Consider the following 27246-nt stretch of genomic DNA (forward strand, 5'->3'; position numbering starts at 1 on the left):
GGAGACGCACGTGGGAGATCGGGCAGCAGCGTCCGCCATGCAGAGGCCGGGCGGCTCCCGTGTGTGTGTTGTGTGCGGGGAAGGCGGGCGGGGCGGCGCCAAGTACCGCTGCCCGGGCTGCCGGGAGAGATAGTAAGTAGCGGGCCGGTGCAAGCAGCGCCCCCCGGGAACCCTTTGGTGGGCTCCGGTTTCGTAGGGACGGAAGGCACTCTGTGTGTGCTCAGAGGTGGTTCTGCGGGATCCTGTGTGTGCTCAGAGGCGCAGCACGAGGGCTGAGGGGGTGGGGAGCTCAATTTTTGTCGCGAAACTGTATGGGGTTACAGCCTCAAGGGTGAAAGAGATCCTGTGTTCGCTTCGGGGTGTGGGCAGTTACCGCCCCCAGTGGTGGTTTTAAAAAGTGTTGGACAAGGTCCTGGGAGCCGAGGGTTCAAATCCCCACTTAGCAATGAAGCTCCCTTGGGATCACATCCACACCCAAGTATTTTGAAGCGCATGACTCCCCCATCCGTCTCGGAAGAATCATTAGCTCATTGTTGATTGAGCTCATGTGCGGTTCGTACTTAAAATCAGTCCCTAAGGCAAGTAAAAAGTAATTAAATAGCAAAGGTGAGTAATATAAGAAGTGGAATTCCGTGTACACTTCTGGCCCCATCACGTAGGGGAAAAAAAGTTGGGGAAAGTTCAAAAAAGGGCAACCAAAAGGGGGGGGGGAGACACTCCCCTAGGAGCAAAAGTCACAGTATTTGGGACCTTTTAGGCAAGTAAGAGGCGTCACAATAGTCATTTATAAAATTATGCATGGCATGGAGAAAGTGGCTGGAGAAATCCCCCCTCTCCTTTCATAACACTAGAGCTTGTGGATGGTCATGGTAGCTGAATGTTGGAAGAGGCAGGACAGATAAAAGATAGGACTTCTTTGCACAGCATGTAGAAGTCACTCCCTTGATGGCCACCAACTTGGATGGCTTTAAAAGAGGATTGAACAAATTCATGGAGGATGAGGCTATGCATGGCGATGCAGCGCTACTATACAATTATACAGCTGAGAAGTGGCTTATATATAAAGGAGACCGTTTTTGTGGTCCTGCTCATTGCCCGTCATGCACTGACCTGCTGCTATACTATGAAGGAGTTACAAGTGTTTGGTTTTAACACACATAAAAAAATTCTTTCAGTAGCACCTTAAAGACCAACTAAGTTTTTATTTTGGTATGAGCTTTCGTGTGCATGCACACTTCTTCAGATACACTTTCGTGTGCATGCACACGAAAGCTCATACCAAAATAAAAACTTAGTTGGTCTTTAAGGTGCTACTGAAAGAATTTTTTTCTTTTGCTTCGACTCAGAGCAACACGGCTACCTACCTGTAACTAGTTTTAACACACAGTTATCTTACTCTTGTTGATGTTGCAAAATTTTCAGGAGTAGCCAACATGGTGCACTCCACATGTTGCAGACTTCAACTCCCATCATCCCTATTTTGCCATGGGAATCCAAAACATCCAGAAGGCACCGAGTTGGCCACTCCTGCATCTTATTATTTTACGTAGTATAAACCATTTTTTGAGAAAGGGCAATTTGTATAAATAATGAGCCGTGTTTTGTGCAGCGGTAATATAAGGAGCCTTTGTGGTGTGATAATGGTGTCGAGCTTAAGACTTGGGAGACCTGGGTTCAAATTCCCCCCTCAGCCATGAATCTGACTGGGTGACTTTGGGCAGGTCACACTTTTTCCATCCTGATCTACCTCACAGGTTTGTTGTGAGGATAAAATGGTGGGAGGGAAGAGAAACACCATATAGTGTTTGAACTCCTTGGGAAAGAAGTAAATGTCTCCACTTAAAAAAGCTTCTCTTTGTTCTTGCAGTTGTTCAGTGTCCTGCTGCAGGAAACATAAAGGTAGGATTATATATTTTTAAATAATGACTAGGCTTCCTTGAGTAATTTGCGAGTGTGGGTATATAGTGTACTTTTGTGGTATACCATACTTCATGATGGATGGCTACTTTTTGGTCACAACAATGCCAATGTTCAGGCTGCGAGTGCTGTTGCATTTTTAGCCAAAATGGCCTCCTCCGTGCACAAAAGTGGTGTTGGTGGACTTAAAAGCCTGGGGTTTTCAGAAATAACAATAATATCCCAAAACCTTAGTTTGGGTGGTGGTGATGAAATAGTTAGAGCCTGGGAGATTTGAAGGTGCTGCCAGAAGAGGTCCATATTGCCTCTAACCGCCGGCAAAGCTGGAATTATACTTGATAATCTGATGACATTTGTTATTTTAACTCATGTGCAACTGTACTCATTCTATTGTTTTCCATATTTTAATTTGCCGTCTGTTATAATTGTTCTGTTTTATATATATACCAGTATTATAAAATGTCGGGGGTGGAAAGAATATATGGCGGGGGCAATCTTAACCCAAAAGAATGGCCTCAACCACTCGCTTCCCTTGGCTTGGATGTAATGAGATGTGTTTGGTGTTTGAACAGAACAATGTGCACCCAAAGCAGAGCCGCGTCTGGAGCCTACAAGTCAAGAAACTTCCCAGAGGACGGCATCCATGAACAATGAAGGTATTTGCACCCTTTCCAGCTTGCTTGCAAAAACAAACAGGCTTTTTATTGGCATCGATACTTGGGGGTCATACTGAGGGAAGAGACACAGTTGAGTCAGAGCATCATAAGGACCCTTTTGGATCAGACTAAAGTTTCTTCTAGAACAGTATCCCGTCTTCCCATTGTGGCTGAGTGGCAGGTGACAAAGGCACCATAGACTGATTGGGTACCAGCCCTGGCACTTTTGCTGGCACTACTTTGTTCCTGCTTTTTTCTCAGGACATTCTTGGTCAGTGGATGACATTTTGACAGAAGAGGATGAAGGCGATAAGGTGCCCCTGCAGAAACTTCGGCTCTTGGGTAAGTTTTCCAGTGGAAAATATTATGAGTTTTCCCTGTAAAACAGGGATGGGGGAGCTTACTATTTTTGGACTACAACACCCATCATCCTAACCACCTGCTTGCTGTGGCTGATGGGAGCGGCAATCCCAGTAGCCATGTGGAGGGTGTCTGGTTGGTTATTCCTACTATAAAGAAATTCCTATGTGTGAATTGAAGCAGTTGGTTCATAGGTGAGCAGATGACCCTGAGATTGTTATTTTATGGGTAGGGGGGGGGCACCACTGCTTTAAGAATCCACTGTCTGATTTCATGCCCAAAGTTCCTGAATAGCAGGGATGGGGAGCATGTGACCCTCCCAGATGTTGTCTTTCTGTCCCTGACTGGGTGCGTGGGACTGATCAGACTTGGGACCACAGCCCCCCCCCCCATAAGCCTTTGTCCAGTATTTTCTGCTAAAATAAAATAATAATACATTGAAAGTACAGATAAAAAACAATCAAAATTACAAGGCTCAGGAGCAGCACAAAAGGTGTATTTTTTAAATAAACAGATGGCAGATAACGTAGAAAAATGAAAGCAACAAGGCACATCATGAAAACTAAATGATGCAGTTTGTTGGGGGAAGAGTTTGTATACCTGAATTTGACATATTAGAAATGAAATCCCACCAAACAGCATAGAAATGTTCTGGATCTTACCCTTAGAAATATGTAATTTGCACATTGTTTCCTCTGCAATAACCAAATTCCACATATTTGGGAGGGCGGAGTGAGAGGTTTAAGTACTGTAGTGTCTTTGCTCTCTGGGCCAAATAAGACAATATTGTCTGCTCCCGACAATTGCTCTTCAGGGTCTTGGGGCAGAAAGTGGTTTTCCCCATCATCTCTTACCTTAGGGATGGGGAACCTTTGGCCCTCCAGAAGTGGCTGACCATTGGCCCTTGCTGGCTGTGGCTGATGGGAGGCCCAAGAACAGCAGGATGGAGACATGTTCTCAGGCCCTGTGTTATTTCATCTGGAGATGCTGGGGATTGAACTCTGGGCTTTCTGGATGCAAAGCCAGCACTCTACCCACTGAGCTCCAGTCCTTCTCGAAAGGATGAGCAACAGTCGCCAAAGATCTTCCCACGCTCCTTGGAGTCATCTCCCTCTTTTTCTGAAACAGGGGAATCTGAAGAACTCAAAGGCCTCCTCCTCAATCCCCACCTCGGCCAGCTGCTTCTCACTGTCGACCAGGCCAAAGACAAGAGTGCCGTCCTGAAGAAATACATGCAGGAGCCCCTCTTTGTGGAGTTTGCAGACTGTTGCCTGAGGGTTGTTGAGCCTCCCGAGGAGAACGAATGCCCAGAGTGATTTTTGTGTGTGTGGAGCAGGTAAACGATGCCCCTCTCTGGATGGGGAAGCTTGTTATTTGCAAGGATGGAGGGAGGGCTTCTCTTGTGGCTAACCCCTGGAGCACCATAAGCTATAATTCCTAGCCCTATTTCCTAGGGAGGGCACACCATTCCCCTGGTGACCATGGGCCCCAGATTTGGGGGGAAATTAAGTGTTTACACACACTGCATTTTCTGTGTTCCAGAAGTATCCTCTCCACCACCTTTGATTATCTTCAGGCTGTAAAGAGAGTTCAGGTTTGGAACAGGAGGAAGAGCCAAGTTTCCCACTGCTCTTGTAAGAGCATCTTGATCTTACATTGGATGGGAATAAATGCAATTGCAGCTAAAGTTACTTTGCCCTATTGATTTCAGTGAGACTTCCTTGGGGTGAACCCCTGGTTTTGTTCCCATTAGTTCTGGAGCCATTGACAGAAGCAGGCTGGAGAAACAAACACAGTAACTTATTTCATAATCATGGATGTTTTTATTGAGTCTTGATTTGTAGAAAATGGCCTATAAGTATGAAACTGATCCCTGTATCTAATCCTAAGGAGTGTACTTATAGACTGAATCTTATCTTCCTGTCTGAGCATTGTTTGGAATTCTGCTTACTGAAATTTTGAAATGACTGAGCCCATAAACTTTGTCTTACCCCAGAGTAGATTTGCCTGCCTGGTGTCCACCAGATGTTTTGGATTGCAGAATCCCATCTGCCCTAGCCAGCTTAGCTACATGCCAACTGGGGTGAATGGGAGCTGTGGTCCAATAGAGTTGGAGAGAACCCAGTTGGCATAGGGGGCAATTTTTTTTTAAAAAAAGTCCCAGAGCAACAGTGGGTTTGTTTCTCTCTCCCTGAGAGAACAACCACCCTGTATTACAATAAAGTTTAAAAACGTTTAAAAGAGACCTTTTCACAATACTGTACTTTAAAAAAAAGTTACCTTTGGTTTATAACTCAAGACAGTAGTTCACAATGTGATTTTCCTGAGGTATGGACTTGGAATATTAAAACCCCAGTTGGTTTAGAGATTTTGCTTCCAACTCCTGATTATATAAATTGGAGTAAGATAATTGATGTTTAAACCAATCTGGTGAATAAGTTGCTCACCTGCCATTTTAATTTTATTTTTACTGGACAGGAAGCTAGTAGCCTACACACCTGCAGAGGAAGAAATACTGACTAGTAAAAAATAAAAAAAATAAAGTTTTTGCTTAAGCAGGCTTGTGGTAGGATCAGGGAGGTGCAGTCCACCTCCACAAGTCTGCTGAGGAAACTGCTTCATTTCCTCTGTGGCTAGAACGGCACTGAGGGTTGACCTGCATGGAATTCCAGATCACCTATGGTGACCAGGCAAGTTGTTAAATGCAAGGCTGGGTGGAGTCTCTCTCTCTGGCAGGTGTTGGCGTAAGCTGCTCAGCTTTTGTAGATGGACACAAGGCCCCCTCGGTCCCCAGAGAAGTGTGTGTATGAGGTACAGCCTGTCCTTCTGTATTTTGAAAGGATGGATAGAATATGTATGTCACAGAGAAATTCTGTGATAGGATCTCCCAACATCATGTGCATATAGTGCTTGCAGTAATGGGGAGGTGTGCCTTCCCCAGAGAATTGCCCTGTGACCTTCCACCAAGAGATGCTACACACCACATGACAGTCTGAACCATTTTTTGAGGAAACAGTATCCTAAATGCAGTGGGAGAGATGCAGCTTGATGAAGGTTCTTGGGTGAGAAAGCGAAAAAAAAAGTGCAGTAAATAGTACATAAAAGCATGTAGAAGTCAGTTTTCAAGCTGAAAGGAGCTTGTAGTTGTCGATGAGAATCTGGTTGAAGCCGGTCATGGTGCAGTTGTGGGTGTGCGGCCTGGTGTTTGCGTAAAGCAGTGGAGATTTCCTGCAGTGGAACTTGATAGAGCCCTAGGAGGAGAAATGGGTTGCCCTGGTGAGCCATGTCCAGGCAGCATGCACAACACTAAATGAGATGGACCAATGGTCTGACTCTGAAAAAGGCAGCTTTCTATGTGGTTGGACTCCCAACTTCCATCAGCCGTGGGCAGCATAGCCAGTGGTTAGAGATGATGTGATGTGTAGTCCAGTGACATATATTCATTGCAGGCGGTTAGACTAGATGATTCTCAGGGTCCCGCCCAACTCTAAAATTCTATCGGGAGGGACACAGGTTCCCCATCCCTGCCGCCTTTATGGAAAAGGATGAGCCTTGGATGTTTCAGGGCAGAGTTTGGCATCAGGCTTTTTTATTTTTACATACGTTTTGGGGTTTTCTAACTGGCACTGACTCTGAAAGATTTCTGTCCACCTCCCTCCCACAACATGGGAGACAGTAACCAACCAGTTTTTGGGGGGGGGGGGGTTAGTCACATGGTCCTTACCTGTGGGAGGGCTCTGATGGAGGTGACACCTTTCGTGCGCTGCTTGGTCTCTGCCTTGTGATGGTTGTTCTGCTGTAGCACTTGGAGGCAGGCCAGGAGGGCGAGGTCTCTCTGAAAAGCACCCAGTGTCACTGGGCCGCTTGAAAGGACCAGCCCAAGAGGCCAGAACTGGATTGCTGCATTTAGGGGGCATAGTTTTTCCAACTTGCTATGTGTCTCACTCAATGAAGCTGTTGCCTTAAGGCTGGAGGAGAGGGGGCTTCCTTCTAAGTCATCCAACTCCTCTGCGGCCAGGACATCCATCTTGGCCTACAGAAAGACAGAAAGTATTTAAAACTTATTGGGGGGGGGCAGAGATTCTCAGAAAGTAGAAAGTTGTGTTGGTGCTGTTTTTTCTGTTGTGTAACTGCAGCCTCGTTTCCAGCTTTCCAAAAAGCTGCTGGGAAGACTTTGATCTCTTACCTTCCATTTCTTCCAGGTCCGTTTTATAACCCTGACAGCTTTCCGTAGCCTCTGGAAATGTTTCCTGGCCAACCACGAGCGAACAGCTGAGAAAGAAAGACATTGCATTAAGGGAGTACAAGGAACAGAGGAAAGGACCTGATACCAGGTGTCCATGCAGCTTAGTATCGTCTGCTCTGACTGTCCGGGGTCTCAGGCAGAGAGAAGGCTCCATCCCATCCCTTGCTATCTGATCCTTCCAAATGCAGAGTGAACCTGCCACCTTCTGCATGCAAAGCAAGTGCTCTCCCACTGAGCTAAGTCCCCTCTCTAAAATGTACACAGAAAGCCTTCTACCCAGTCAGACTGTTTGTCCACCTATCTAACCTAGGGGTGGACAACCGTAGGCCTGGGGTCTGAATACAGCCCTCCAGGTCTCATCTCTTCTCTCCTCAGGTCACACATTCTCTCTCTAGACCACATCCCTCACCAGGCTGCTTGCCTGGCTCCTCCTTGAGGCTTTCTGCCTGCCTGGGATGTGTCCTTGAAATCCGACCATACCGCTTTTGCTCGTCTGGCTGGAGGATAGAGAGAGGAGTGTGTGTTGGAAGTGTATGCATTCACAAAGCCCAGAACAAGGTAGGTTCAGGGCACCTTAGAGACCTCCTGAACCTTTCTATCCCAGCTCGATCATTGAGATAATCTATAGGAGCCTAGTTGGACATTTCCCTCATTTGACAACATCAAGAAACCTGTCACAGGCCCAGCCCTGTGGAACACATGGCCAACAGAGATTCAGCAAGCACCTTCTGTACCAGCTTTTAAATGCATGCTGAAAACTTTTGTTTCACTGGGCTTATGCAGGCAATTAAGAAGACATTTGTACAATGGTTAGCTGATCTTTGATTTTATGTATAATTGTTGTAAACCATTCTCTTGTGCTTTTTATGAACATCTGTATATGAATATTTTTTAAAAATATATGAAATAGCACAATGCCACGGTAAAATCTGTCTTTATTGCTGCGGGCATGTGACCCTCAGAAGGGAACGTAACCCCTTGGCCTGAAAAGGGTTCCCTGCCCCCGACCTAACCCAGGTAAACCCACCTGCTCCTACTTTCCCCTCACCTGACTGGATGACTGTGGCCGACGCTCTCTCTTGAGCCAGCTTCCTCCTCTTAAACCTTCGCCAGCAGCACTGGATGCAGAAAGCTTTGTCAGCTAAGACTCTGGCTCGCCCAACTTCAAGGAGTTCCAGCTACAGCAGAGAAAAATAATAAGTCTGTTAGTTGGAGCCACATGCACTCAGGCTTCAGGCATATCTGGCCTTTGGACTGCCCCCAAAGGATTTTATTTTATTTTTAAGGAGACCGATTTAACCTGGTGAGAAGAGTTTCAGAGTCCCTGTTTTAAGTACAAGTAAGCAAACCTACCTGATTGGAGATGTAGTGTGGGTAATGGTTAGAGCAGAGTCCGCTAGCCTTTTCCAGGCAGACCTTTTGGAGGTAGGCATGATAAGAACTGCAGTTCTCAATGCTAACTTCCAAAACACTTTCTTACCAGCTATTCCTACACTATTTAAAATAATTTACATATATTACTGAACAACATTTTGGCATCATAACAGCGGACATATTGGAGGAGTCACTGAATTAAAAAAAACCCAACAGTTTAAAAACACATTTTGAGGATGGCTTGGTGTGAGGTGAGTGAACCTTGGTTGAAAGTGTTGGATTAGGATTTATTTCATTTTTAAAAAATGTATTTGGTACATTCCTATCCAACCTCATTGGGCAAACGTAAGAAAAACAAACCAAACATTGGCTCATTCCTGTTTTTAAAATGAAAACCAAGGCTACATTCACACAATACATTTAACATGACACAGCCATGGCTCCCTCAAGGAATTCTGGGAGCGGTGGTTTCTTAAAGGTGGTTTACGAGACCCCATTCCCCTCCCATGGCTACAGTCTCCAGCGTTCCCCGAGAAGAGGGATTAATTGTTAAACCACTCTGGCACTGAAGCTCTGTGAAAGGAATGGGGTTTATCTTGACATCTCTCAGCACCCCTAACTAATGGCAGCTCCCAGAAATCTGGGGGGGGGAGGGGGAGCCATGCCTTTTTAAAGTGGCATCATAGCACTTTAGAACCATTGGCACATGGTGTGATTTGCAGAAAACTGAATCCTGTTTATGATGAGAGTGAGTGCCAAAGATCCCACTGAAGGTGTCCCCCTTACCGTGGAGTTTGTCATAAATACTTTGGTTTTTCCACAATATACTGGCACAATACAGGATTGGTTCTCTGTAGGCTTGAGGGGAGGGGCATCAGGGGGGCACATTTGCTGAAGGATCTCTTGGACCGCAGAGCGTAAAGCATTGCTTTTGTCCTCTGCAGAAGACACCATCAAACCTGTGAGAAAAGAAGGGAATATTTTATAATGTATTATTTTACTGCTAGAATCATAGAAATTGTATAGTATTGGTTTTATTTTGAGGGGGGAAATGAGGCTGACTTTAGCTTTTAAACATTGATTTTTATTGGCAATTTTAATATATGTTTTAATATTTCATGTAAACCGCTAAGGGGTTTTAGGATGAATTGGCAAACTGATCTTGTTGTAGAAATAGAAATAAAGACAAAGACATGGTTGGCTTGCCACATATAGCTTGGACCTAACCTCATGAGACCTGACCCTGTGCTTACCTCCACTGGCTGGCCTGGTCTGCTAAAGCAAACAGAGAAAGAGAGATGTGATTCGTTGCTTGAAAGGAGAAACAGCCCAGTAGAGAGAAAAGCGGTTTTTTGCAAGAGCAGCAGAATAATCCAGGGTGGAGCTGGAGAGATGAAAAAGTGTAGTTGGAAGGGTATTGGATTCATGCACAGAAGAGGAAAATACAGTAGCAGCATTTCTTGCATAAAAGCAGGTTTCTGACAATGCCATTATGACATCAAGAAAAATTCCATTCTGCCAATTTTGGCTTGTATAAGATCATAAGAAGAGCCTGCTGGACCAGGCGAAAGGTCCGCTAGATGCCTACAGGGAACCTGGGTGCAAGAGTGCTCTTCCCAACTTCCCAATCTGTCTATAGAGGCACGCTGCCTCTGACGGGAGGGAGAACACAGTTGCACCGTCGCCAGTGAGGGATGATAAAAATGTGCACCACACAAGACATAGCTGTCAACCCTCCGTTTTTTTGCGGGAAACTCCCTTATTCCAAGCCACAGATGCCAACTTTCCCTTTTTTTGCTGGAAATTCCTTTATTCCAGCGCTGTTTCCCACTGCTATCCTGGATTGTTAGATATACCATAGACTGTCCCTGGGACAGGTGAGGCTGCTGATCCCTTATTTTCAAATCCGAAAGTTGACAGCTATGGCTAGACATAAATACAATTTTTAAAGAATGTGAAATAAAGATTCCAAGGTTGCTTATCCACACTCAATGGGACAGATGCAGGAAACTTGACCCTGCACCAAAGCATTGTGTGCTTCGTTTTTGGCTGGCTCTGAGAAATAGCGCCAGAAAGTCTGAAAAGAAAGGCAGGAATTTAAAGTGGGGGAATTGACAGAGACTCTTAGATGGCTTCTCAGTGCACCAAGCTGGGAAATATCAGTAAATTCCAGACATATTTCAAGTTGCTAAGGAAAAAGACTTGATTAAAGAAACACACCGTTCCCCATAATGTGCGAGAAACCATTCTCCTGAGGCGTGGTGTTTAACTTTTGCTTTGGTGATCTCCTCAGCACTTTATAACGCTCCATGAAGCTTTCAAAGGAAATCCTGCCAGGTCAAAGGGGAGGGAGAGAAAGAAAATCAGTCCAAAGCATTGCTGATTAAACATGTGCAGCCTGAGGCATCCTGAACACAACTCCCACTGCTCAGCCTCTCCTACACAAAGCATGCCCACATCTCATTGGATGACAGGACTGAATGCCCCACCTCCATGTCTGTTTTGAATAGAAGAGGAGTGCTAAGAGTTTCTGTCTGAGCAAGAGTGGTAGTGGCCTTTCCACACAACGATGGGGTGTGGAACAGGAACACCCTGTTTTGTGATCCGCTCTCTCTCTACTTTTTTAGATGTGGCAGCACAAGGTTGCATCCTAGACTGATCTCCCTGTTGTGATAGATACCTTATCTTTCAATCTACTTGTTTCATGGTGGGGGGGACATTGTAGTGTGGTTGTTGCCAGCAATCAGCCTGAATTTGTACAATCTACTCCCCCACCCTGAAGGAAGGGTGAGGGAATCCAGATGAACATGTGTCCCCCGAAATAATAATAATAAATAATAATTTTTTCTTTATACCCCACCCTTTCCAATTTGAAAACCGGGTTCAGGGCAGCTAACAGCAAATATGAAACATTAATTAAAAGCGACTTTAAAAAACAGCATAAAATACAACGTAAGTATAGCAATTTTTTAAAAAAAGCAAGGGGGAATAGCAACTCTGCACAGCCTCACCGAATTGGGAAGCCTGCAGCGCTGATGTTGACAGCTTCCACGATGCCACATGCCTCCAACTGCTGCAGAACCTGACAAAATAGGATGATTTTTAAAGGCAGGGTTGAGAGCTGGTGCCCATTCTAGTGACTTTAAAGGCCAGCGATATGAAATAAGGCCTTCCTTGGTCAAATGTCACCTGCGCCACAGGTACTTATGTGGCCTTGGCACTGAGTTCGGCCCACCCCCCAAGCCAGCTTTGGACGTTCAATTCTGAGTGCATTACCTCGTCCTTTCGGAAAAGAGCTGCCCGGCAATCTGCGTTGGGCTTGATGCAGCGGATGTAGTGGGGGGTGGTGCTGCGCAGGATCTCCACCAGCTTCTCGAGCGACCCCTGCGAGACAAACAGAGGGCAGGGCGTTGGGCTCATCATTCCCTCTATTTCCGATGCTCAGGCTGTGAGCGCTGATGCCTAGGGAGGTAAAATGATACCGCCTATGCCCAAGAGTAGGGACGGGTAGGAACTGAAAAATTCATTTCAGTTCGTGCTTAAAGGCCAATTCAACTAGTCTGCACTTTCTGTGCGGAGTGAAACATAACCATCCTTTGAAATGCACACGCCCCTGAATTTTGCTCTGGAGTTCTCCAGCCAAACGTTCATATGTTAGGTTGGAGCGTGCAAAAAATGCAGACGTTAGTAACAATAATACAGACAAATGCATTGTTTAGGGGGAATGACATAGCAAAAATGTGTCCATTAGGAGAAAGTCGCACTATGACACCAACGGCATTTGAAATTATAAGTATATATTGCAAACTGATGTGGAAATGCAGAGAGCTGAATTTAAGATTTGAAAAAAAACAAGAGAAGCTTGTCCAAAACCCTAAAGGGCCACTGCTAGCCAATGTAGCCGATACGGAGCTAGATGGGCCAGTGGGTCTTATGTAATGCAGCCTTTTATGTTCCTAATTTCCTGACATGGTGAGTGTTGTTGGCACTCTAGGCACACACAAACACATACCCAATTCGTGCAGAGGAACAGTGAGTCTGATCCTGCATGGCTTGCACCCTAGCAAATTGCCTAGAATCCTCAAGCAAGACACAGCTCTATGACAGGATGCTTGGGAAACAAGGCCCTCTGGTTCCCAGCCGCTAGGCATTTTGGAAACATCTAACATTACTGACGATTGTTCTGTGTACAGAATGACCACTTGTTCTGAGAATCCCAGGTTTTATTCTGTTTAACAAACACTAGCTTCTAGCCCTCACTGTTGTACAGAGAAGTGTGGAAGAAGAAAAACAACAGCTTTGAAGGCACATAGCTTTAAAAAAAGGTATAAATATGGGACAAACCTTGAATTTGGAGACTACTGTAACCACCACAGGTTTCACCTGAGTCCTGATGTCGTTTGTGCTTGTTTTTTGGCTTGTGGTTTCCACAGGAAACAATTTCTGAAGCAAAGAATCCTGGGACAGCTGTAGCAACAGAACCAGCTCTGGGGGAACGGGGTCCTTTTTTGAGGGCAGGGAAGAGAAGACAAGGAGCGTGCAATTGTTATTATTTTCTGAGGGAAAATTGTATGAAACTTACAGGGAGCAGGAGGAAATATTATCGTTAGGACAACATATTTGCAAACAACTTGGGAGAAACTGGATGGAGAATACTTCCAACTTAAAATATTGCGACTTAAGGTAACATCCTGGACCAGGAGGCAATAACTGGGAGGCGATTTGGCACCCAAAGAGCTCTTTGTGCATACCCAGAGGTTTTGTTATTTCTGCAGCAGGGTCCCTGTCTCCAATGCCTTGGAGCCACCCAAACAGCATGAAAGAAGCTTTATTGCTCCTGAGAATAAGTCTTCTCACACTTGGGCTGATTGGAGCGTATCAGAGTGAATGAAAGGTGGTGAGTCGGCCACTGAGGATAAGCTCCTACGCAGAAGAACATCAAGGAGGAGCTGTTCTATAGGCTCCAAAGCTAAACGTTTAGGAACACTGAAAACACAAGGTGCTGTTTCAAGAGAACAATGTGCAAGTTCTGCTACATACAATGGAACTTCAAGGAACGCACACTTTAAAAGCCACTCCAAAAGAAGGTATTTGAGCACTCCAAATCATTTGCCCATGTTTGTGTGCAGAAAGCTGTAGAAATAGCTGAAAGGCAACACATGAAGATCTGCAGTGATCATTGCAATGCATCCCTGATTATTATTGTTGTATAATTATAAGTTTAGTGCATAAACTTAGAAGGGTGTTTTTTTTTAATTGCAGAAGGGGGCATGGCTGTGACTATCACAAAGGGACCCTGCACATCTGAATCGGCCACTGGGGAAACCCAGCCAGATGGACGGGGTATAAATAATAAGTTGTTGTTGCTATTGCACTACTGAGTGTACCTTGTTCTTTTCCACCATTCCTTCCACCTGATAGCGGACATCCCCAGCGTAATGGGAAACAATGAAGTTGGGCTCCTTACTAAACCGGTCCCTGCTAACACACCGGTTGTCAGACAAAGCCACGTCAATCCGGGTTTGAAGCTGGCTGGTGTTGGAGGGTCTGTTGAGTCGGCATTCCTAAGAGAGAGAAATGGCAAGAATGGGGAAAGTTGGACTGACAGAAGTGGGGAGGGGATGCCAAGTGAATTTTAATTGACACTATGGAGAGCAGTAAGTGTTTGCCATTGTGGGTAAATCAAACCTCCAACTACAAAGGCATTACCTCTCTTGAGTATTAGATCTGAGTGTCAGACTAGGACCTGGGAGACCAGGGTTCAATTATTTATTATTATTATTATTATTATTATTATTATTATTATTATTATTAATATCCCATCTTTTCCCCAGACCAGGACTCAAGGTGACTTACACAAGTTTAAACACACAGATAAAATACAAAAGCTGGAAACATGTAAAAGATAATTGTCACGAAGTAAATAAACGTTAGTATAACTGAAATAATATTAAAAACTAATTATTAAAATACAGATAAAGGTTCAAATCTCCACTCAGCAATAAAGTTCACTTGATGATTTTCAATATTGTTTTTTTTAACTGATCGCTCTTCCTGCTGTGATGTCAAAAAATTTTTGTGACCCACTCCACCCAAAATGTGTCCCTTAAAACATTAACATTTCTTGTTTCGCAAAACCCACCTGTTACACTTTGGTCCCTGGAAGGTCAACCATTGGTCAATGTGGTCCTTGGTCCAAAAAAGGCTAACCATCCATGTTCAAGACAAAAATCTCTTACTCCCCTGTAAATAGGAGGCTATGCTGCCTTTATGAAAATGTTCCCTTTATTACAGACGTTCAGGGTGTGAGTGCTAATGCTTATCAGTCAATGGGGAGCTGAAGTATTACTATCCATACACAAGATGGAAGGTTACTGTTTTTGTTTGCTACTATGGTCTGCATTTTTGTGTTTTTACGGTATATTGTAAACCACCCTGCGATCCTAGGATGAAGGGTGGTATAGAAAGTTAGTTACTGTAGTTAGTAAATGACTGAATGAATGAAGCCTGCAGGCTTGGGCTAGGGAACCATGAGGTTGGCAGAAGCACAATAAATAAATAAATTTGCTTCTCCCTAATCCTAGTCCAACATTCTAACCACTATACCACACAGTCTTGGCTATATATCCAACAGGCCTAATCCACGGATGTCAGCACTCTCAGAAAGCCAGGAATGACTAGTGGTTTCAAAGCAGCCCAAATCACTGGAAACTGAGCACTTTGAATCATAGAATCATAGAGTTGGAAGAGACCACAAGGGCCATCCAGTCCAACCCCCTGCCAAGCAGGAAACATCATCAAAGCATTCCTGACAGATGGCTGTCAAGCCTCCGCTTTGGACCCACCTCGTTCAGCAGAGAGAAGATGCTGACTGGACTGCCTTCAATTACATCCAGGCAGCACTGATTGTCCTGGTAGTTGATGAAAGACCACTCCAGGCCTTCTGCAGCATACTCTTCCTGGGGAAACAGAAGGAGGAGGAGGAGGTGGGGCCACTCACAGCATGTTGCCCAAGCCCCACCCCCCTTCTACCGATGTTGGACCTGGCTGTTGCAAAACAGCCTCGTGGGAGAACCCAAACACGGGCATTACCTGCTGCGCTTTGAGGAAATGGGCTACAAAATGCTGCTGCAGTTTCTCGTTGGCATAGTTGATGCACAGCTGCTCCAGGTGGTTGTGCGGAAAAGATTCAAAGCCGTAAACATCCAACAGGCCTGGAAGTTGGGGTGGGAGACAAGGCGGCTGGATCCAGCAATCTGGGGTGCTTCGATTAAGACAATGTCCTGCCCTCCCCTACCCTGCTGCTCCAGGGTCCCCAATGGGGTGCCTGCAAAAAGTCTCTAGAAATATCCCCTCCAAACCCCAGTGTACAAGAGAGGCTGTTTACTCTTCTTGCTCAACTCCTGTCTGCACTGGGGTGTAGGAAGCTGTCTCCTATCAAGCAAGACCATTAGCTCAGTATTGTCTACAGTGACTGACAGCAGCTCGCCCGGGTTTCAGGCAGGGAGTCTCTCCTAGTCTTACCTGGAGATTCTGTGGAATGAACCAGGGACAGCAGATACTCAGCCACTGAGCTGTGGGGCCCTTCCCACCAGTTGCCAGGATTAGACACCACTTGCCCACCCGTTCTGAACAGAGTAGAGTAGCATACAGCTTCTCTGTATAAGCAAGCATGGAGGTGGCTGATTGAAGTGCCTTTTCCACCACTGATGGAGTTTTTTGGGGTGGGACAGGGCATGTTGACATCATTTATCTCTCCTGCTCTTTTAGATGTGGCAGGCATTTTGTGTCATGGTGCATGTCCCATGGGAGCAATCTTGTGACTGGTGCCCACAATACTTCCTCAAAATTCAAAATATGCCCCATGGCCCAAACCCCACATTGTCAGCCTTCACCCACAAGCAAAGGTGTAGTGGCCTTCATGTGGGATTCGTGTGAGCAGTCTAGAAAGTAAGTTATTTGCAAATTGAAAGTATTCCCTGCCTTCAACCCTACCCTGCCCTGGGTCTGAATGATTTATATCCAGGCTGCAAAATCCAGCTTTTTAAAAGCACAGAGTCTGGATTTCCTGGGTGCAAGTCATATGTTTGTTGATACCCCACACCCAGGAGGAACTGAAAAATGTTACCTATGAAGTTGCTCCAGACAGAAGGATCTGCATTGATGCTTCCATTGATCACGGCCACCAGCCAGTCAAATAACCTGTAACAGAAAAAAGCTACTGTGCCATCCCAATTGGCTGGAGAGACAGACACCCTGTTTGAAACAGGTACAAGGGGAGGAGGCAGACACAGAGAAGCCTAAACGTTTGTGGCACAGATCTTGTGCAGGGCTTAATCTTCTAGCCTAAAAATCTGTTTCAATATTGAGACTGAACCTAGGACAAGTGAAAGAATGATCCCTTCCCCACCTTGCCTCCCCCAAAGCACACATGCTTTGTGCAGAGTTAACTTGGGGAATTGCAAAGATGGGCTCAAACCAACATTTAAAGCAATGGCCCTGCAAAGGTTGTCTGATCAGACAACTCCCATCATCCTTGATCATTGGCCATTTGCTGGTTGGAGGCTGGTAGGAGTCGGAAGTCCAAAACATCTCGAAGGCCACGGGTTCCCCATCAGTGATCTAAAAATTAGTGAACCTGAAAAGGTCTAAACACAAACGTGGCAAGGCTGGTTTTCATCATGAGTGACAGTTGCTCCGACTGTGTTGTGGCGTATCTGCACTTCCGAGCAGACTTCCAGCCAATCAGTCTTCCCCTTTTCCAGACACACTGTTCCATTCCGTTCTCCACCTGTAACTCACGGCTTTCTATTTCCCCCCAACTCATACTGAACATTCCATGGCTACTGAGCATGCTCATGAGCACTCCGATAGCTCCCTCTTGTTTTTCAGTGGCCCCACTCTGCCACAATCCTGTTGGCACATTCCACCCAACTTCAGTATCAGAGGGAGACATGGGTGCTTCCTTATTTTTTTTAAAAAATTAATTTTTAATTTTCCTGGGTGCAAGAGTCGTATGTCTGTCAATACCCCACACCCAAGTCTGATTTAAAAGGTTTTAAATATATGTTTCAGATTTGCTTGATGGTTGCTTTGGACAGGGTCTCCATAGAAGAAAGCGGTCTAGGTCTATTGATTCAGAGGTGGGAAATCATAGCTGTCAAGTTTTCTCTTTTCTCGCAAGGAAGCCTATTCAGCATAAGGGAATTTCTCTTAAAAAAAGGGAGAACTTGACAGCTATGGTGGGAAATCCTCCTTCAGCCAGAGGCGGCACTCCCGGGTGGGCAATTTCCCAGGGGCCACATCCCAGTGGTGCGCAGGGCCGAGGTAAACATGGGTGGAAAGCAAATGTTACCTCTGAACAGTAGGCTGGTTTCTACAAGCACTCCTCTGTCCCGACTCCAGACAAGCCAAGAGTTCAGGGACACACCCGAGCCATGCCAATCATTTAAAGGGGGGTATGAAGCTGGTGAGGGGTGTGGCTGGGAAGGAGGTGTGGCCCAGAGAGAGCCCTGAGGGCCACAGAAAGTGTCCTGGAGGTTGTAATTGGCTCCTAGGCCTAAGGTTCCCCACTCCTGAATCAAGTACAGTGGAACCTCGGTTTATGAACACCTCGGTTTACGAATTTTCGGTTTATGAACGCCGCGGACCCATCTGGAACGGATTAATTCACTTTCCATTACTTTCAATGGGAAAGTTCGCTTCAGTTTATGAACAGACTTCCAGAACCAATTGTGTTCATAAACCGAGGTACCACTGTAAACAGAATCATTATCATTGCCTTGCAGTTAAAACCACCTGGAGACTAGTGCAAGGCAGCGAATAAAGCACTGGGCTTGGAATGTGAAAGCCAAACCAGACCCAGATCTGCCACACAGGTTATATTCTCCACTGCGGGCTTGCCTACCTTCCAGGGGTGTTACCAGGACAGAATTAGGCTGCTCCTTTTCTTTTGGGGGAGAACAAAAGGCAAGGAAAGCCAAAGAGAGAGGGTGACACAGAAGCAGCTCCTGAAACAAGGTCCAGAGCACTTACTTGGCATAGATGACCTTGGCAAGACAGTCCCTTCTCGTCCCACATTCAACCTTGGGGCAAGCCTTCTTGAATACCTGCCGTTGCTTCCCAGCTGTTATTGTCCGGATCCGCAGCGTTTCCAGCAACTGCTCTACGGGCACCTTTAATAATCTGGAAGCAGCCTTTGCAAATCCTGGGTTTGGAAGATTTTATTTTGCTTTATTTAAGGTTCTGTGGCTATTTTAAAAAAAAGATTCCCACTTAATCTTGCGGTTTGTCCTTGGTTTACCACTCATTCTTTTCTGAGAGCAAGGCAACTCAAAAGTTCACACACAACGTTAAGCCAAATCAGACTTTAGTGATTTTCCCTCTAAATACCCTCATGATGCTCTCTGTCTAAGCCATGGTTTGAAAGTATAATTAGTGTGAAGGAGGCTACTGTAATTGTTGCCTAGCATCCTGGGAACTTTAGTTGAAGGCTGGTCTAAAAATATAATGAATAATAAAACCAATTTTTTCAGGGATCGGAGGGATCATGGCGACTCACCTTTGGCGCTGTCGTCCAGTTCGCAAGGCTGCGACTCATCCTCAGCCTCAGAGAACTGGATGTTACCCAGGTGGAGAAGACCTGCTAATATCTGGGGGAAAAGGGATGAGATGCTTCAAGGGTGGGGGAACACTTTGGGGCACATAGACGATTCAGGTTAGCTAGGAGCCAGCACTCCAAACGTCCCTGCAGAATCTGGGTAGGAAGTCATCAATGTTCACCCTGCCAACGATTTAAGCCAGAGGCAGGAAACCTTTTTCACCTTAAGGACCGTATTCCCATGTGGGCAACTTTCTGAGGGCCACATACTATAGGGGAGTGTGGCCAGAGACATGCCACTCTCCATCCTCCTTCCAGGCATTATCATAGTAAAGCCACTAGCAGGGGCACAGTTCTGTGTTTCAACCAACCTTGAAAACATTATTCTGCGTGGAGCAGTCAATGCCCAGATGCGACATCGCCTCTCGTGTCACCTCAAAGGAGTCCTCTGTGGAAGAGAAAGAGACCCTCAAGTTAGAGATGGAGATGGTGTGTCTCTTAAGAGTATTATCCCCATTGGGAAGAAAGCTGTGAAATGGTGCCTCTGGTGGACGGGGCCCCGAGGCAAAAGTGGGCAGAGCAATGACTGCAAAATTTCTCTTTGTGTAGTAGGTTACTTTCCATCCAGGCAAGAATGTGGTAATAATAACATCTCGAGGACCACAAGTTTCTAGTCCTCAACACAGCAGCGGTTGCAACCCCCCTGACAGATAACCATGCAGCCTTTCCTTAACAGAGAGCCTACATTTCTTTAAGCTTATTCTTAAACTTCCCCACTGCTTCCCCTAAAGCAGCTGAGGTTCCTTTTACAATATATGGTCCCAAAGCAACACCTTCTAGAGTCTTTTCAGGATTCGGAAGCCAGCAAAATTTTGCCCCTTCAGCGACGTCCCATTCCAGTCGTTCTTCGTGACTGGCACCTTTTGCAATCTGGAAAGGAAGAGTAAACAGTTCAGGCAATTCTCCTCAAAGCAAGCAATGGTAGCGTAAGCAGCAAATTATATATGTGTGCATGTAGAGAAATGTAGGGAAGAGTAAAATGAGACAAGAAAAGGGAATCACTCACATTAAATTTAAAAGCAATGGCACAATATTACATCATGCCAAAACTATGGTTTGGAGCCAAAACCGTGGTGGTTGTAGCCAAGCCCGTTCTACTCAGAATAGACCTGTTGAAATGAATGGACTTCAGTTAGTCATGCCCATTAGTTTCAATGGGTTTACTCTGAGTAGAAGTTAGTCAGATACAACCCATGGTTTCCAAAGCGCACAACAGTCTGCCTGTCTGCTTTCATATTTTACAATTTGTAGCTTATATCAAGAGAGGGAAAAGTTTGCATACAAACAAAAGAAAATAACAAAAAATATTAAAACCATATGTAACATAAAATCTAGCTGATGACAAAACAATTACAATATTTTCCATGCAAAGAGGCATTTGCCTAAACCAGTGGTTCCCAACAGGTGGTCCGGGGACCCCCAGGGGTCCGCGAGCTATGCCAGAGGGGTCCGCAAGATGCTATTAGAATAAAAAATATATTAAATATATTTCGTATGATAACAGATTTTTTGTTTTGACCGCTTCCTGCATGAGCAGAGTCTAGCGCAAAACTAGAATTAGATAGAGGCAGTAGTTCTGCTGTATGCCGTTAGGTGGCGCTTTACAAACACTACTGTTTTGCAAAGAGGCAACGCGCGCATTCTACTTCATTTGTGCGCTACTGCGCAGGTACCCTGTCTTCTCCATTCCCCTCCCTCCTCCCTGGCACGCGCTGCCTCTTTGCAAAACAGTAGTGTTTGTAAACAAAGCGTTTTTCGCGGAAGCTACAGTTTGCGTAGTTAAAAATGGACCGTTGGTTAAAAAGTGGTTCGTTAAAACGACAAAGGCCTACAGATGAAGAGGAAGAACTGTAAAAAAACGTATAAATATAAAATATAAAAAGACTCTTAATTTGGCTCTCACTTTTTAATTTTAGGGTTAGGAATTAATGGGGGTCCTTGTCACAATAGCGGCTCGATGAGGGGTCCTCGAGAAAATTTTGTTGGGAACCCCTGGCCTAAACTAAGGAACAAACATACAGATTTGCCAATTTAAAAAAAAAATGAAGGAATGACAGGTTAACATCATTGTTTTCTTTATTCCCCAATTATTAGTAACACAGAGAAATATAAATAACATACGTCTGCCTAAACTTACTTTCACAAAACCCACACTTGGAATAAAGAGGAGCGACTACGCAGAATCCATCCCTAGAATCGCCAGACAGGGCAGGGAGAGATCCCTGCCTGAAACCCCGGAGTGCTGCTGCCACCCAGTGTAGACAGTACTGAGCTAGATGGACCAAGGATCTGACCTGGTATGAAGGCTGCTTCCTGTGCTGCTGTAATTAACTGACATCAAATTATTTCAAGGGTTTCTCTTTGTGTTTAATTAATTTGGTAATACTTATCAAGTTTAAGTTACCGATTTTGGGACCCTCAAAGGAGCAGAAGCCAGATACTGACTCTGCATTCCCCCGCATGTAAACATACAAAAAGGAAAGGTCATGTATTTGAAATAATAACAACAAAAAACACTGATGGCACAAACCTGGTAGAAGATATGAAAGTTCCTTTCACAGGGGGCTTGGTAGGCAACCCTTGTTTTCTCCAGCAGGAAAGTCTGGATGGAAGCACTTGTTAGATGCTGAGACCTGGAGAAAAATGCTCAGAAATCATTTTTCAATATATTTCTAAGTATCTGGAAGTTTGTGAACCCCATCAACCCCAAGGATGCATGCCAAGTTCAGCACATGTCCTCATGGCAATAAAGACAGCACAAAATTTGCAGTTAGGAACTAGTGGCAATGTCAGCCAACTTCAGTGCTGTCCAGCTGTATGTCTCTCTCTCTCTTTTTTAAATTCATACCTGTTTAGCTGAAGCTGGATGTATTTGCCAAAACGGCTGCTGTTGCTGTTCCGAAGGGTACATGCATTTCCTGCGAAGTCAAGCCCAAGTGGAGAACAAGAGAAGAGGCAGATTAATAATCAAAAATAAAACAACAACACACCAGTCAAGGCAATTCTCCCTCTTAAGGAAGGAAATGTAGCGGATTGGCAGATTCTGGGAATAGACAGTTCACCATTTGTATGCACACAATGGGAAATCCCTGTTAATGTAGAATAGGGTTGCCATATGGCTGGAATTTCCCGTACATAGCCAGCATACTGCAGTCGGGAGCAGAAATCTCAAAAATGTCCGGGAAAATCCGGAGGTATGGCAACCCATGTTGGCAGTGTCGTTTTGGGCGATTTCCCTTTAAAATAGCTCCAAAAAAGCTCAACAACTTTGGGCAAAACTAAAAATTGCTCACAACTTTGGCAAAAAAAAACCCCTTTGTGTCCGGATTCTCACCTTTTTGAAATATGGCAACCCTATTGTACAACAGACATGCGAAACTCCTGGCCTGCTAGACCATTTCCCCCAAGCCGCACACATCTGTACTACCTGATGTCATATGTGGTTTCAGGTGTGCAGCACATTAAGACATGGCTGCAGATCAACAACTGGGAGCCTTAAAGTGTACCGATTAGTACTTGGAAGGCGGTTTTCTATTTGGTGGCTTTTAAAATTCAATTTGAAATGAAAGCCCAGCTGAGGTTCTTTCAAGTCATGGTTTGCCTGCTGTCCACAGAACCCAAAGCACAGTTCACACCACCTGTGGTTTGGCAGTTTGATCTGTGCTGCTACACTGGCAGGAATATATCTATTCAAAAGTCATATTTACCAAAGGCTTCCATCACTGGGTTGGAGTCCAACACCCTCTTTTCTATCCTTTCCACTGCCACACTGCCTTTGGGGATGGTGGAGGACGAGGCGACCGTGGCGTAAAATTTCATCAGGCAACGCGAGGTCCATGTCTGGAAAGATGGTCATGAATGTGAGCTGTGGGCTGCTCTTGACAGATGTCATTGAATCAGAAAGGTGTTCACGGGGAGGGAAAGAGGGAGAGGCCACAAATGAAGAGCTAGCATTTTGAGACTGTTCCCACGTGCAGAGAACTTGCTGCTAGAATGTGTGAACAGGCACTGCTCAGCTCACCCATGTGCTAAATAGAATGGCCAATGACTGTGGGAAGCTTGGACTCCAACGCTCCAACCTCCCTTCTCCTTTCCCATTTATCAGTTTAGTAAAAAATATTTCCCCACCTGCCATCAATGCCGATACCGGGACAGGGTACAGAAAATAAATGCCAGCCAACCAAGTCTTAAACATACCAAACACATACTAAAATGCTCAGAACAAATAAAGCTGCAAAAAAACTACAGAGCAAGTAAAACAATCCACCACCTCGAACCCTGCGATCAGCAGGTGAGGTGTTGGTGCTGCCATGGGGGGCTAGCTGGTGCCGACCTGCAGCATGGTCTTTTCCAGTGGTGGCTCCCAGTTTGTGGAATACCCTCCCTGGGGGAGGTGCATCTGTCTCCCTCAATACTGACTTTTCAGGATGATTTGAAAGACATTCATGTTTACCCAAGTGATTGATGGCTGAAAGATACTGAGCCTGACAACCCTGAAATCATTGGCTGAGGGAATGTGATTGCTTTTACGCTGCTTTGGAATGTTTCTAATGATCTTGTTTTAATGATATGTTTGTGGCCCTGGTGAGATATATAATAAATAAACTGCTTACACAACTCTAAAATGCCTGGGCATACAAAGGTCTTGGCCTGGGGCCAAAATGACAGCACCGCCACTGGGTCGAAAAAGGTTCCCCACCCCTGGGTCAGAATAAGTCACGGTTTCCCAATTTCGGATTCGATAGGAAACTGCAGTGTATTATCAAAACCAAAAGTGGATAGCTCATAAGGACACTATGACATCAGGGCTACATAACACCTTTCTCAGATATGGTAGCTGTCCACATGCAGGGAACTTTGCACAGATCAGAAAAAGCCTTGCACTTTGAGGTAATGCATAAAAGATAAAATATAAAAGGAAAAGTTCTGTTCGCTATTCACCTACACAAGCCACCCATCCAGCAACATGGCCTTCACCCAGAGGTGGGCAGGCAGGCAGACGATCCCAGAAATATGCCTGAAGGAAGTCTTTCCCTTACCTTCCCAGCTCCACTTTCGCCGCTCACAATGATGGACTGGTTTACAGGTGGGATCTGGCTCTGGACATTCCTGTAGGTCTCCTCTGCTACCACGAAGACATGAGGTTTGAGTTCCTGAGCAGCAAAAGAGCGAACATGTGTGGTTTTTTGGAAGGGAAAAAGCTACTGTCAGGTGCAGCTCACTAAATACAGGGGTGGAGAACCTGTGGCCTCTGGATCTTGCAGACTTCAGTCCCCATCATCCATGACCATGGGCCACCAACGGTTAGGGATGATGGGAACTGTAGTCCTTGGATCCCTAGATCTTTCTGCACACCAGCTCTCATCATCCCTAACCATTGGGCAAAACTGGCTGGGGCTGATGGGAATTGGAGTCCAAAAGGCATTGGAGGGTTGCATCTGTTCCCCACCCAATGGGTTAATGGCTTAGTGGGAACCTAAGGGCGATGATGGATGCAGGGCAGGTGGGAAGCTTGCAACCTTCCCTACCCCATCATGACTTCTGCTCCAAAAGTGCAGCCTTTACAGCTTCCTTTTTAAAAGCCACCAACTGTTAAAGATCTCATTTGGCAGGAGCTGAGCTGGTGCAGTCCGCCCTCCACCCCTCACTCACCTGAAGGCGGGGGGCAGTGTGGTAGTCCCTCATGAGCTCGAGCGAGTAGAGAGGCGGTATCGTCCGGAAGGGGTTGACTGCCACCAGGCTGCTGCCGGCATTGGTGTAAAACACGTCGATGGCGTATCTCGCTTGCAGGCACTTCAGGACTGAGGACGACGGAAGGTTTCATCAATGGCAAGAAATGTGCTATTTCATGTTTGCGAACTCAACCTCCCCCCCCCCCAACAAGGCAGGAGTGGGGGAGCTGTAAGACTCCAAATGTTGGAGCTGTAGCCCAGCAATATCTAGAGAGATACAGCTTCCCACACTGCTGGTATAAATTATAGACAGCTGAGAGACTGGGGTCTTTTTAGTTCAGCCCCAATCCCAAGAACCAAGGTGAGGAGGGTTTATTTGGGGGGGGGGGTGTAATGGAAGAAATGCACTAGGGGAAATGAGTTTGTTCCTTGAATGTGGGAGAGGGCAGAACAGAAAGAGTAGGCCCACAGCCTGGGGTGCCGGGTGATGCTGAGGGCTGCATGAAATTGGACCGAGGGCCACAGGTTCACCACCCTGGTCTTCTAGTGACATGTGAATGCACAGTGGTGTTTGTTTGTTTTTAAACTCTACCAGTTGTGATGGTCACAGGATTCACTTTGGTAAGGTCATCAAAGCAATGGAGCTGCCGTTCGTCACCCAAGAAGGATTTGACATCTTCCCCGAGACCATTCTCTTCATCGCAACCGGTGGCCGGGTGACTCTTTGTGCCGTTCACCTGAAGGAAGAGGGCAGAAGGAAATGTCACTAAGTGACCAAAACACCAGGATGGTGATTTTGCCATATAAAAAGCTGCCCTGAAAGTACGTTTACAAGCAGGTAAGGCTGGGATCCACTCTTGCCTGAAACCCTGGAGAACTGCCACCAGTCGGAAGTCCCAGGTTCAATCCTTGGCACTTCCAGGCACAGATGGAAAAGACTCCTCTGGAATTCTGGAGCCTCTGTCCATCAGTGTACACAATACTGAGATAAATTGATCAAAGGCCAGCCTCAGTTTAAGGCAGATTCCTATGTTCCTATCAAAGTTGGCCCTTAAATTCAGAACCATGAGGACTAGATTCTTGCTTTAATTTTAGGGAAGAGCTGTAGCTCAGCAGTAAAGGCCCTGTTCTGTTTGGAGAAGGTCTCAGGGTCAGTCCCCAGCAGCTAGGAGAAACTCCCTGCCTAAAACCCTGAAGAGCTGCTGCCAGCCAGTGCAGATAGCACTGAGCTAGATGGACCCAGTGGCCAGACTCAGTATCAGGCAGCTTCTTAGCTTCTGGACAGGCAGCCGTATGGTCTGCTCCCTGGATGGCTTCCTGGCACTACTGGAAGCCTTTCCACATTACCATCTTAGCTTTCCCTGACATTACCTGCTTGGGCATTTCCCTTCTCATTTTGGGGGGCTTTGAAGTTCGTGTTGGAGAATGCATTGGAGCACTACCAGCTTGGCAAAATCTCAATGGTGGCAGACTTCAGGTTGCAGGAAATCTCAAGCAAGAGAAACGAGGAGCCCTGAATAGAATGAAGAAGGTTGTTTACTTGAAGCGGTTTTGGCAACCTGCAATAAGCTACTGAGAGCGACAGGGAAGACTTCAATGGGCCACGTGATAAATCATGGGGGTGGGGAACCGTTTTTTTTCAGCCCTTCTAGGCCACGTGCCAGGGGCAAAAGTAGATGGAGCAAGAAAGGTGTGTTTTACTTAGGCTAATTTCTCCATATACTCCCACACACTGCTTTCTTTCCTCCATCCAGGCAAACAAAGGGCCTTATCAGAACGAAGGGCACCTTACGGCCAGACACCAACACTCAAGGAAGGTGCAAAGCAAAACAGAGAAGAGCGTGTGGCCTAGACTAGAGGGCTGCATATGCATCCAGTCCAACTTTTTTAGATTAAAAGCTGGGGTGCATGTTTTCCAGGACGTGCTCCCGGGTGAGGCATGTGACCTGCGCTGCTATCTCCCCCCACAAGTGCTTTTTTCAGGGTGTGAGATCACAGCACCCAAAATACCCACTGCAATTTCACATGGAGAAATGGGATGTCCTCCCCTTTTTTTCTCTAGGACACATGGCGGGTATGGATTTGGCCTGGGGATCTACTCTAAGGTTCCCCACCCTCAGGATAGAAAATACCAAGCTTGATGGAGCAATGGTCTGAATCGGTACAAGGCAGCTTCTTCTGTTCCTATTTAAATCGGCCCTTAGTACGACACCATGAGGACTGGAAACTTGTTTTATCCTGTGAGGGAAGAGCCGTAGCTTGGTCCTGTGTTGAAAACCCAGCATCTCCAGGTACAGCTCAGAACACCACTTCCTATATTCCAGCGCTCTGAGCAACGGCAAGCATCTGGGTTTAGGGAGG

The 27246-nt window shown here is 45.8% G+C and overlaps 2 protein-coding genes across 5 annotated transcripts in view; one reads left to right on the top strand and one right to left on the bottom strand.

The window, feature by feature from the left end:
• ZNHIT3 (zinc finger HIT-type containing 3) lies at positions 1 to 8542 on the top strand. Of its 2 annotated transcripts, none has more exons than XM_035139167.2 (6): positions 1 to 132; positions 1868 to 1899; positions 2490 to 2573; positions 2835 to 2915; positions 4062 to 4269; positions 4476 to 8542. In XM_035139167.2, exons 1-5 carry the CDS (start codon positions 38 to 40, stop codon positions 4247 to 4249), a joined length of 480 nt encoding a protein of 159 aa, XP_034995058.2. In that variant the 5' UTR covers positions 1 to 37; the 3' UTR covers positions 4250 to 4269; positions 4476 to 8542. The 2 variants fall into 2 exon arrangements, with proteins under 2 accessions (XP_034995058.2, XP_034995057.2); XM_035139166.2 differs by having other exon boundaries at positions 7136 to 8542.
• The window catches only part of MYO19 (myosin XIX), a 26707-nt gene continuing 5508 nt past the window's right edge, over positions 6048 to 27246 (bottom strand). Inside the window, exons 2-25 of one of the 3 annotated variants that reach the window (XM_035139156.2) lie at positions 26257 to 26398; positions 25478 to 25622; positions 24866 to 25014; positions 24253 to 24366; positions 22921 to 23053; positions 22062 to 22131; positions 21744 to 21846; positions 19987 to 20083; positions 19525 to 19601; positions 19115 to 19205; positions 18589 to 18760; positions 16682 to 16755; positions 15646 to 15767; positions 15399 to 15512; positions 13941 to 14117; positions 12898 to 13056; positions 11830 to 11937; positions 11565 to 11635; positions 10774 to 10883; positions 9340 to 9512; positions 8228 to 8357; positions 7120 to 7205; positions 6658 to 6966; positions 6048 to 6184 (exon numbers count right to left, since the gene is read on the bottom strand). In XM_035139156.2, coding sequence (XP_034995047.2) covers positions 6056 to 6184; positions 6658 to 6966; positions 7120 to 7205; positions 8228 to 8357; positions 9340 to 9512; positions 10774 to 10883; positions 11565 to 11635; positions 11830 to 11937; positions 12898 to 13056; positions 13941 to 14117; positions 15399 to 15512; positions 15646 to 15767; positions 16682 to 16755; positions 18589 to 18760; positions 19115 to 19205; positions 19525 to 19601; positions 19987 to 20083; positions 21744 to 21846; positions 22062 to 22131; positions 22921 to 23053; positions 24253 to 24366; positions 24866 to 25014; positions 25478 to 25622; positions 26257 to 26316 — 2973 coding nt within the window. In that variant the 5' untranslated portion in view covers positions 26317 to 26398 and the 3' untranslated portion in view covers positions 6048 to 6055. Of the gene's footprint in view, positions 6185 to 6657; positions 6967 to 7119; positions 7206 to 8227; positions 8358 to 9339; positions 9513 to 9576; positions 9938 to 10773; positions 10884 to 11564; positions 11636 to 11829; positions 11938 to 12897; positions 13057 to 13940; positions 14118 to 15398; positions 15513 to 15645; positions 15768 to 16681; positions 16756 to 18588; positions 18761 to 19114; positions 19206 to 19524; positions 19602 to 19986; positions 20084 to 21743; positions 21847 to 22061; positions 22132 to 22920; positions 23054 to 24252; positions 24367 to 24865; positions 25015 to 25477; positions 25623 to 26256; positions 26399 to 27246 lie in introns of those variants that run through there. The other 2 variants (XM_035139155.2, XM_035139157.2) reach the window with 2 other exon arrangements.

Source organism: Zootoca vivipara, chromosome 15, assembly GCF_963506605.1.
Source record: "Zootoca vivipara chromosome 15, rZooViv1.1, whole genome shotgun sequence".
Lineage (NCBI taxonomy): Eukaryota > Metazoa > Chordata > Lepidosauria > Squamata > Lacertidae > Zootoca > Zootoca vivipara.

Excerpts from the sequence above, each read along its gene's own strand:
- ZNHIT3 (XM_035139167.2), top strand. The coding sequence starts at position 38 with ATGCAGAGGCCGGGCGGCTCCCGTGTGTGTGTTGTGTGCGGGGAAGGC. Across the intron at positions 2,574-2,834 it reads GGCATCCATGAACAATGAAG|GACATTCTTGGTCAGTGGAT; the intron begins GTATTTGCACCC and ends CTTTTTTCTCAG. Across the intron at positions 2,916-4,061 it reads GCAGAAACTTCGGCTCTTGG|GGGAATCTGAAGAACTCAAA; the intron begins GTAAGTTTTCCA and ends TTTCTGAAACAG.